This window comes from Garra rufa, chromosome 2 (genome assembly GCF_049309525.1).
Source record: "Garra rufa chromosome 2, GarRuf1.0, whole genome shotgun sequence".
Lineage (NCBI taxonomy): Eukaryota > Metazoa > Chordata > Actinopteri > Cypriniformes > Cyprinidae > Garra > Garra rufa.
The window spans coordinates 30,194,857-30,206,674 of NC_133362.1; the positions used below are offsets into that span (position 1 = coordinate 30,194,857).

An 11,818-nucleotide genomic window follows, 5' to 3' on the forward strand; every position below is an offset into this window, starting at 1 on the left:
TTTTTTCTCCAAGAACTTGTAAAATAAAATCAAAATAAGTACGCTATATTAAAAAGTTCGACTATATTCTGATATAGGCCTTCCTATCAGATAAGTCCTTGCTCTCTCTGTAAGCCTGTCTTCACATAGGAATTTTTAAAAGCTTTTTTAGCTAGGCAAGTGTCTTTAAATTAGTTCTGGATATTACATTTTAGTTCTATAGCTTGTATAGTAAAAGGAAAGTTTTTATTGTTTATTATCCTCTGGAGTATAACTGTGTGTAAAAACGCCAGTTGTAGTTCATCTAAATGATGTGCAACCAAGACACCAGCAGCTAACATGACATCTGTTTAAATGCTTTCATGCTAATACACTCCTCTCGAATGGCGTCTTTGTTAGTGCGTCAAAGATTATTTACAGAATGAGTCAATTGCTAAATGGTTTCATGATTGTTGAGCGGAATCGCCGTAGGAGGCGGTTAGGACTATTGGAGGCTGTGAGGTCGAGCTCTGGCGCGCAGCGGGGTTCCAGTAGGAGCGGCGCTAATTGAGGAGGCAGAGTCGAGGCGGGCCAGTAGAGCACGGGAGCGCGAAGAGCTGGGGCAGGGCACGGTTTTTGGAGCTGAGCGTATTGTTTAGATGTATAGACTGAGACCAAAATGTCTCTCTTCCTATCCCCTCTTTTTCTCGAAAATAGATCTTTCATGATGTCTATTGGCCAGCTAGTCAACCTAGAGTGACATTATTTTTCTTCTGTTATTGTTGTTATTGTGGATATCTGATTTTTATTTGTCATGTCTTATCGATTTTGTCCTTGTGTGCACATATTATAGCCTTTTTTTTAAATATAATTTGCCCTTCTTCATCGAATCACACATCGGGTTTGTTAGATCATGGTCGCATTGGTTATTGTTATTACTATGGGCTAATTAATATTGTTTAACTAATGTTTTTATTGCAATAGTGATGACAATACGCGAAATTAAAGATTTTTTTGTTTATTTTATTTATTTATTGTCATATGTCGTAGGCTACTGATATCGGGTTACTTGTTATAATTTGGGTTGGATCGTGAATGCAGGTGTAGTTTAGATGTTGTCTCTAGTATCTGTAAGAGACGCCTGTCTCATCTCCTGTCCGCATGTGGGAGGTTTCGGGAGAGACTTTGGTTTTCAGACTTCTGGAACTTTGTGTTGTGGTGAAACAAAATCTGGATATTTCTACAGTTCATGGGATCTCATCCGAATTAACCTTCAAACGGGCTCTCACACTCTGATCTTACTGCTGATCCTGTATCATAGCCTCTTGTGACCTCTAAATTACTCTGTAATAGAATTACAGTTTTTAATCCTGCTTGCCAGAACGCCTCATCACAGACTGCTGGGTCGCGAACAACACGCGGTACTTCTTTAAAAATAAATCCATACACATATTTTTATGAAATTTGTAATTGTTAATCGACTTTACAAAATTAACGTCATTGGTAATTCGTGTACTATGTTTATCAAAAAAGAATGTGCCTGTCTCTCCAATTTAAGTCAAGTAGATTTACAGGTCAAGGTATTGCTCTTATTACACTTTTGAACCATGGCGGGAAAAGGAAAACCACGAGTAGCCGATCATAATAAATAGGCTAGTAGATTATAGAATTGACAATAGCATATGCTATAGGTAAAATGTAAAAGGTCTAATGATGTAACATAACATTTCAGATGTGATAATGTCTAATAATGAATATTTAAAAAAATACAATTATTTCAAAAGCAGCTAAGGATCTACCGTCAATTTTGTCGCATTTCACGTTATTTAAAACTACAGGTTTTATTCATTAATTTTTTATTTAGGCTACTTTTTAGATTGATTTATTGCCCCATTATAGGAATTACTTTATAAAATAAAATTTCCATAATTAAATGTGTATAATAAAAAATTAATGACATTTTAAATAGTTGTTTGGGTGATGTATGTTGGTTTGTTTATTTAATTGTTTAATAGCCATTTAGCGGTTCCGACCGTCGTCGTCCTATACATCTTTTGCCTAATGGACAGCTTGCCACAGTTGCATACCCTGCTAATTCACGGTTTGGATTCTAGCTTCACGTACCTTGTCCTGCGCTTATTTGTGAGAAGGGGACTGTTTCGGGAGAGAAAAGGCCCAGTCTTGCCAAGAGTGGTTGCACTGACAGGCTATGCCGAGGCTCCACGCTTTCAATCCGGGTCAGAGGGAACTGACGCTCATTGAGAACTGCATGAATACACACGAATAGAAAAGTTGTGTTCAGTTAACCGATGAAATCAGAGAAAAAACAGGGCTGTACAATCTTTTCTTATTGCCGTCTGCGGTCCAATTGCATTCATTTGTCTCTGTGCAACTAAGGTTATGGGAACAGGACAAAAAAATCTATTCTGCCTTTTTGACACCCTCGCCAGTGATAATGGTACAACACAAGCTTAGGGACTGGATGTGTATGAAAATGTTATGTATTGTTGCCGTTGTCACGTACTTTTATTCTATACTTTTTGTATTCACATTGCTGAAACACCTCAGGAGAAAAAAATCTGTAAACTGTGTAAAATTATATAGGCTAAGTCATATGAATCTTTAAGTATAAGTGCAACAAGAGTTTAAGAGAGCAGTCTCTTTGCAGCTCTGCGAAAAGGCAGTCTGTAGTCATACGGCGACACAATTTCAAAATATGTTACTGTCAAATGTATCACTATTTATTATTATTATTTTTAGCAATGTCTTATATGACATCTAAAAATCCAATATAATGCAATATAAGCGATTCTAGTAAATTAATTTCTTCCATCAGACCCACATATTAACCGGCTGTTTACCACCTGTTTATCTTATTCTCAAATAGCAGTATTGATATTACAGTTTAAAAGAAAACTGCTCTTCTCATAACCAATTTATCAGTTCTAAACACATTTGAGACGAATGTCTGCCAATAAATTAATGTAGTCTGAGAGGATAGAATGATAAAGATCAGTGTGAAGTGACTGGAGATCAGCCAGTGATAGTCCATCTGTCCACTGCAGGTGAACTTAAGATGTAAAAAGTTGTCTCTTGCGATCAACTACCAATGAATGCAAATCAAAGTTTTTTATTTTTTATTTTAGCGCATTTATGTAATCAAGTGCCATTAGGATCAATAGCTATTTCCTTATTGTCGCGCAGAGTTAGACTTGAGAGGACGTACAAGACATACACAATGCACCCTACATAATTATGAACGTGAGTGAAATAATAAACGCAGCCTTATTTAGCATTGTCGGTTGTGAGAGCTGAAAGTCTAGTCTTCATGTTATCTGTGGTAAAACGGACACACATGAATGAGAGGAATAGAGTGAGATGATAAGGGGCAAATTAAACAGCGATATAAACAAATACATTTACGGCTGTTTTTATAATACATTGGAGTTTTAACTAATTAAAAAAATATTCCTCTTGTTACAAATATATTAATATAGGTTACATCGACAAATTAAACAAGTTAAGATATTTGTCAAATCTACAAGCTTTTCCTCTATTTCTGGCAACTAAATTAGTAGTGAGCAAAATCGGAGACGGACGTACGAGTCAGCTTCAAGTTATATAGACTTCCAACATTATATTGTTGAGTAAATAGTTATTCTCCTTTCACAGAATAACCTTTACCCATAGTGTATTTTACGTCAATAAACTGTTTGTGTTTGTTAAAGTGCGCTGTAAAAAGTCTGGAGCAAACTAACTAAACGTCTAAATCAAGTGCTTTGTACGGTTTTCTGTTTGTGCATGCGAATTAGGGTTACTCGCCCAGAGGGAGCTTTCTCCTTGCATAGCTCAATTTTGAAAGAAACGCCGTTTCGTTGACTACAATGGGACACTGGGCCAGGGGAGGAGTCCTCCATGATTAGTCAATTTAATGGAGCCTTTACTTAATTTAGTATTGTGTACCTTAGCCACTGGCTATTAACAAAAAGGAAGACCAATGTTCACCGTCCCAGCGAATTTTATGTTAAAAAACGTTTCTGTATAGATTCTGTTTGTTCAAGAATTTTGTTGCGAATGTTACAACTCTCTGATCATGCTCTCCGTAAAGTGGAGAGAAAACTGCTTGGATGTTGTTCCATAGAAATTAGAAAATGTTTTGTGGAAATGACACACATAATGCAGTTTTATAACAAAATTGAATACTGTATTTTCAGTTTAGAAACGTATACATTAACAGAAACACGCAAGAAAGTAACATTGAATTATAAGCGCTGGACTGGAAACATGAAATAGACTTGGTCAGTCGATGATGATATCCAATATTTTGTCTTTTGCATTAATCTCGACTGATAATTCATGGTCACTATCGTTCTTTTCATGGCATAAAACAGAGAAACAAAACGCCTAGAGCACTTAATAGTTACGTTTTGACGAATAGTTTATGTAGGGACACCAAGCCAAGAAAAGTGAACAGGAATAGAAAAGAGAATGGGTATAGCAATATTATTTACAGACTTATTTCTACACATATATTACAGACTGGGAGAATGATCGCATTATTTAAGATATACATAATTCAATATAAAATCTCGAAATAAAAATAAAAATCTGATACAGTCATAACGATTCAGTTCCACATTTGACCAGTACCCCACACAGGCAGTGACAGAAGTGTAGTAAAAAGGTGCTTACGACTCAAATGATTGTCTGATGAACATAAAGGAAAAGAGGATTGCATCCTGGCTGCTCGTCGTCACTCGGACTAAAACAGAAAAAAAGGCGATGGACACCGGTTTCTGGTAATTCCCTCTTCACGGTGGTCCTGGTAGACATAATAAACGTGGGGCATTTCCCCATATACAAAAAAGAAAAATATATATATATATTTAGATATATATATCATGCAAGTGATGGGTGAGGGGAAGGTGTGGGGTCCATTGAAAGCGCTTGAAAAAAGACGTGCTTTTATGTTTTTCTTTTTATAATAGTAATATCAATTGGTCCTTTTTCATCTTCCCCGATAATTAATAAAGTTTATTCAGGTCCTTTTTCCTGTATATATTTCTCTTTTGTGTATCATACGTCGCATTCCGAGTCACTTGAAGTTACTGAAAGAATCGACGTGCCCGTGTCGACTCGCTCTGTCATACTCGAGACACTGGTCGTTGGACTAGCCGCAGTTGATGGCGACTCCGCCGAACTGCGTGGGGTGCAGCCGGATTCTGAAAGGGACCGCATGCCATTCTGCCCTATTGCTTGATGCTGAAGCCTATAGCAGAAAAGTGAGAGAATAGTATGCCGTTAGTATTTAAAAGTTATAGGCCATTTTCACTGAAAAACGCGCCTCCATTTACACGTAATTATTATGCTAGGCTATATTAACTGTATATAACATAGGCTAGTTCTTTAAAACATAAATATTTAAAATACATTGATAAAAAAACAACATTTGCTTACATGGTAAAATGAATGCTACAGCTGTTTTTTCTTTTTTTCTTTTTTTTTTTCTTTTTTGAAAACGATTACATAAATCATTGCCGCTACAGGATTAAGTCCACATGCCAAATATTAGCATATTTATAGTCTAGCCTCGAGATTTGATTGACTTTCTTATGATATCTAGTAATGATACAAATAGTTATTTTATTCATTTGTATGTTTATATGTTCAAGTTAGGTGTCATCAGTTAAATATATCAGTTTTAGTATGCTGCATGACTAAAATGTCATAGTTCTTGTTTGTTTAACGATTTGTAATCATCCAGTCAATTTGTAGAATTATCCATTAAATAATATAAATCAGTTACACCAGTCAAAGTATATCGTTTCTGCTGCTTTCTCATTCCCTAGACACACATTGAATATTTAGCGTTTAGGGGGAAAAATTGCCTAAATCATCTGAAACACCACTCACTCTAACTAATTTACGCCGAGTTATCTGTAATATAATTACGAAGTAAACTGGGAAGTAAAACAACTAGCCTAATAATTTGCAAGATGTCAGATATCCCAAACAATAAACCTTAGAGTATTTTGTAGCCTAATAATTATTATTTCTCAATGCACGTGTGTCCGCAGAAGGTTTACAACTATTTGTGTTTACAATGCCATGTTGTAAAACTGTCAAAGAATGTTTGTGATAATCTACTGTCTGTAATTACTTTGAATAGACAGTTAATTTGTGCAAATTTTACTTTTCCAAATATAGCAACAGAGAAATGCTATACGTAGCCTACATATTTTTTTAGACTTTATTCATATTTGCATTGTTATCGCTAGTAACCATAAATTGGAACAACTGTTGAATTAAGATTTGAATATTTTATGTGTTAAAGACGACAAAAATATTACATTTTGTAACAGTAAGTAGAACACAATAGCTTTGCTGTGAATACACATTTGATTACATGTTCTTTTTGCGATTTCAGATTTTACAGATGAATCAGGGGAATCTTTTCCATTCGCATCATTTTTTTCACGAGTTAATAAAAACGATACAGGTATGTTTTGTGTACTAGCTTTTCTATTCTGTTTGAGACTTTCTAAACATCTTACACATGGCACAACTAAAATGTCGTCGTTCTCCCTCCCTCGTCTCTTAAATGTACTTGATTCTGTTTTTACTGCAATACGTCCTGCCTTGTATTCATATATTTTACAACAGTTCATTAGAAATATATATATATATTTAGTACTAACGATTAAACACTTACAGCGAAAATTTCAATGGAAAGGTAGACATGCATAACGTGACTGACCTGTTTTTTGCTGCCGCTGCCCTGTCTCGTTGTCTCCGGTTTTTAAACCAATTTCCGACCTGTGTAGGAGTGAGTCCAGTGGCTTGAGCCAGTTCCCTTTTCTTGCTGGGGTTTGGGTAGGGGTCCTGAAGGTACCACTCTCGTAACAGACTCCGCGTCCGCTCTTTGAAACAATGCGTCTTCTGCTCACCGTCCCAGATGGTTCTAGGCAGGGGAAACTTCTTTCGCACCCTGTACTTATCAACCGGTCCTAGGGGACGCCCGCGTAATTTCTCGGCCTCCTGATAGTGAGCCTCGAGCCACATCGCTTGTAGTTTGCCATGCGAGTCCTTGGTAAACTTGTGGTTCTCCAGAATGTGATAGAGATCGCGAAAATTGCCTGTGTGAAAGGCAACCACAGCCCGGGCACGCAGGATGGATTCATGTTTGTTGATCGCCTCGCAAGCACCCGGTGCCACTGGAAGCGACCATAGAAAGCGACCCAGCCGCTCGATGTCCCCGGTCTCCTCCAGCGTCTCGCAGACGCTCGCCACTTGCTCCGGAGAGAAGTTTAGGGTCGGTAGCTGAAACATTGACAAGTCTTCGGGAGACCTGGTGCTGGGCGCACTGCTCGCCAAGAGCAAAGGGCGATCAGCAAAGTTTGGCAGGAAGAAATGAGAGGGATAAAGCTCTAAAGGCGATCTGAAAACCATGGAAATGACCTGAGAGAGAATGAAATTTGCGAAGGAAAAAAGAACGACGAATTCAGATTGAATGATTCAATAGCTATCGCCTAATGACACCAGCCTCATAATATCTCCCCCTAAATCCACCGTGAGTGTAGCATTGAAATATTTTGTTTCGCTTTTCTATTGGTCTTCTTGGTGTCGTTGTAGGGTTGTCATGGCAGCCCTGCCAATCACTGTCAAGCGTGCCAATCATTAGCCAGTACGTAGAGGCTTTCACCACTTCGGCTGCACGCACGGGGGGTTATCAGGAACTCCAATCTCAACAGCACCCTCCCTCCCTTGACTCGTGTGAAGTCGAAGCAGAGTCTCGCCTATTTGTTGAATGGAATGAGCAATTAGTGGGTGGAATATTATTGTGATCTTAACGAGGCTCGTTAAAGTTAAGAAGATATGTAGGGAGAGAAGGCAGGGGTGGGGTCTCGGGATGACAGTCACGGACACGGGAATTTAAATGAAGCGCTAAAACGGAATCTACTATAGGGCACACAGATAGGCTAGTTCATTCTTTAGCGCCTCGTGTAAAGCTACAGAAGATACGATATTACGCCGGATCGTTTAACCCACAAATACACTAGCCGTAAAAGCATTTTGTTCGCTCTGTATATCAAACGCTGAAAACTCCCGGATCGTTTTTGTACTTCGATCGCATTTCGATACGATATGGCTATGCTATTCTCGCACATTGACAACTGTTTACTAGTGAACGGCGCATCTCTGTTGTTCCGCTGATGCTTAACTATCCTCAGAAACCAAACAGTGGCCCGTTGCCTATGAATGTTTAGAAAAGCACGTGATCGTTGGTGCATATTTGTTTTTATTTCATTAAACTCAGCTATAGCTATTAGTATCAATACTGTGCGCTACATAAGGTCGTTCAAATTTATAAGCCCGTTTAAAAAAGGACATAATTTATAGCCTATGTCACGAGATTGGGCTTTAAATGGCATGTTGGAATGGGTTTCGTGGTCTGCATCAGAGAGTTTGTGCTGCATTATATTTAGACAGTGGTTAGTTGGTGTAAAAAAATTACGCGTCCATTCGATAAAGAATAATGATGATATTGTTAGAACATGCAAGAGGCGTCATGAGACGCAGCATCCAGACGTTCTCTAAGCTAATGCTGAAATAATGCATTTTCAAGACATGTTTAGGGATTTAGAACTCGTATGCATATTTCAGATATTTCATTCTAAATATACATGCACATGGAATAATACAGTTTATTTGTATCAACTGTCCTTTTCGGTTACTTTATTATTAGCCACCCTTGTAGATTTACACAAATGTGGTGCAAGCTGTACTGCAAGCTCGTGTGTGCTTAGCAAAATGAGGGGCGGGGAAGAGATCTTAATAGATGTATTGGGTCACGTTGTGTCTCAGGATCAAATCTGTTTGTTCTTCTGTTACAGGAAACTTAAGTGAAGTAATTCCAAGAGGCACTTGAAGTGGTCCCTTTGGAAAGGTTTTTGGACTGGAAATAACCTGTTATTTCATTGTTGACCGTATATATCTTTAAAAAAGCCTTTGGTCAAGCTGTTTTAGATTTAGAAAAGTTCTTGATTGTGTCATACGATGCAGGCCATGTTTTCTAACATGATTAAAATAATTATATTTTGAAGACATCAGTGTGGCACGGTTCAAAGATGATCTGCAAAAAGCATTCGCATGTAATAGTGGAAATGGCTTGAAAACAGAAAAATACGTGCCAAGTTGTCGTAAATTCACTTTGTTTAACATAACCTTTGTTTTCGTTAAGCAAGTCATTAGCATCCCCAAATAAGTTCATTCACCTGGTTTAATCGTCTGTTTATCCCCTAGCTTTCATTGCTCTGTTCTATGCCAAAATCAGCGGGGAGCAAGGTCCTCAATACCGATAAACGTTTAGCTCCGTCTTTGTTTATTTACTGACAAAGACTATAAAATAAGAATGTAATAGACAGTGGATTATTTCGCAGAGCATAATATTTAAGACCGTGTTTCTAGAATAGTTTTAGTATTTTTGAGTGAAGTGACATCAGGGGTTTGAAACTTAACACGTAATTTCGGCGTTCACTGTCTCTCAGAGAGAGCCATAGCTTAAATAAAGCTAAGTGTCGTCAGCATGCCAGAGATCATTGAGAAGAGCTCGGTCGTATGAGAAGGTAAGCAAACCATTTCTTAGCTCTCTATTCAAACTTGCTCTCACTTCTTATCACACGAAAATGTGTCCTCCCATACTCTCACCAATGTTGGCAACTACGCGGTTAACATGCATGAGTAATTTTGTGCATTGTGTGGTGAGTCGGGGACTTGCAAGTGTTTGAGGAGGAAAGGGCACGGGACAGTGCCTTCTCGTTAAAGGTTTTTATTTCATTTTAAACACTTATTCTGTTTTTTACATCCACTTAGGTCATTACACATTGCCAAACAGGAAATCGATCTCCAGGTGACGGCTTCTATCAAGAGACCTCTTCTCGGAAGCGGTGTGGTTTGAATCTTTGTTTTTTCTCTTTTCTTAAACTAACGTATGGGTTGTAAAACTGTACGTGGTTGCATCGATTTTGATTCATTACTCACTCTTTTTTCTTTTATGTCACGTCTCTTTCGCCTGTCTTTTGCGTTATTTTCTCTGCTTTCATTCAGTTATAAATTATAGACTATTATAGACTGATATAGACTGTTTTCTGGTGCTACACCGCTAAAGTTCTGTCCAAAATGGACTTGATTTAAATGTGACCATAAGGTCTGTGTTGCTTGCAAAAGAGTGGACGTCTTTGCGTCATGTAAGTTTGAATCATATTACTTATTGTTAAGATAGCTAATTATTCCGAGAGACTCACCAGAGAGTTGGTCAAGTTCTTAAGTGTTTAGGGCTTCGTAAAAACACCAAGATGCAGATCATAAAGTGAAGGAGGTAGAATAAACAAAAAGCATCGTTCAATACCACTTAGAGTCATGCACATTTCCAGATTAGCGCTTGTGAAGTTGTTGTCCTCTGCCGGGACGTTGCTCTCCACTCCGTGAATCATGCGAGACAAGTGCAGCTTGCAGCGTTGTGGGGCCGTCGTAACGGGGCGCAAATGCCCCTTTCTATTCGCTCTGCTCAGGGTCTTAACCTCGGCTGTATTTTGAATCCGTTTGGCTTGTTAAATGTAGGTAGTACAATGAATTAATGGATGCGTTTTATTTCTTCTGTCTATATGATGCCCCACCTAATTATGTAGTTAGCCAAGATACCATTTACAATAAAAAATATGTTTTGGAAGGGAGGAGGGGGGTCGTTTAGAATGACAAATGTTTGATAGGCCTATGTGTTATTTGAAAAAGGAAATTGGGTCATTATAATTTTGTTACATGCTGATCAACTCACTGTATAAAATTCTCTATTTGTTTAACTGATTTGACCATTTATTATTTGATCATTTATGTGCATTGGTTATAGCATAAATTATTTAGAGTTATTAGTTATGAGTCCCTTCAACCTCAATGATAACTTAGATTTTTTGGCTGGGGGAGGGAGGCGGAAGGCGAAATGCGAGGACCATTTTCAACAGAGATGCCCCCCCCCCCCCCCCCTCCCTTTTTTTGTGTGGTCTCATTAAGTGGGCATCCTGCTAGGTCTGCGGAGTTATACGGGAGCTGTCCAATCACTGCATTTGCACGGCTTGTTAGCGACATTTAATGAGGGTTCTCTGCGAACCAAGTGAATGGCGCTTCAATGTTAGATTTACCTTGTGTCAACTCGTTACTTCTAATGAAGCCATTGGAGGTTTTGCTTGTGAATGGAGCCGGACGCCTGGAACTGCAGGCCCTCTTTCTTCCGGTTTCTCTTAGAGCTTTGGCTTGGCCCAAATCCATAGTGTGGTGTGGGTGGTGAGGACGTGCACTGTATTTTGGGGGGTCGGGGGGAGTAATGGGGATATTCATATAGCCTACGGATAGCTACGTTGTATCCATTCTATAGCGCGTTAATTAATTATGTTGATTTTAGGACCTTTTTTTAGAATAAACATCCATACCCTTACACTTGAAGTAATACCACGAATTCTTCTAGTCCTCTCCTGGCGATAAATGTACAACCACAAACACTAATACACACAACGCACTTCTTTAAGTTTTACCACCACAATCATTTTCCACTGTTTGACATTTAGAACTATTTTTGTCCAAGTGTTGTACTGTGAAACAAGGCGTTTAATCTTGATGTTAATGTTTAGAGTATAATCAGTAACTGAAAATAATAATTGAAATAATAGTGATTATTATATAGAATGCGTACAGTATGGCTGTATGGACTAAAAATGTTTTTGTATTGTTTTGTATCAACCCTTTAAATGTATTCTAGAATATATATATATATATATATATATATATATATATATATATATATATATAT

General features: G+C 38.0%; 1 protein-coding gene across 1 annotated transcript; it reads right to left on the reverse strand.

Annotated features, from left to right (window-relative positions):
* Positions 1-4,140: 4,140 nt before the first annotated feature.
* six3a (SIX homeobox 3a) lies at positions 4,141-7,550 on the reverse strand. Its single transcript, XM_073835081.1, has 2 exons — positions 6,716-7,550; positions 4,141-5,227 (listed from the first exon to the last, which is right to left on the reverse strand). The coding sequence occupies exons 1-2, from the start codon at positions 7,405-7,407 to the stop codon at positions 5,035-5,037; spliced, it is 885 nt and encodes a 294-aa protein (XP_073691182.1). The 5' UTR covers positions 7,408-7,550; the 3' UTR covers positions 4,141-5,034.
* Positions 7,551-11,818: the final 4,268 nt, after the last annotated feature.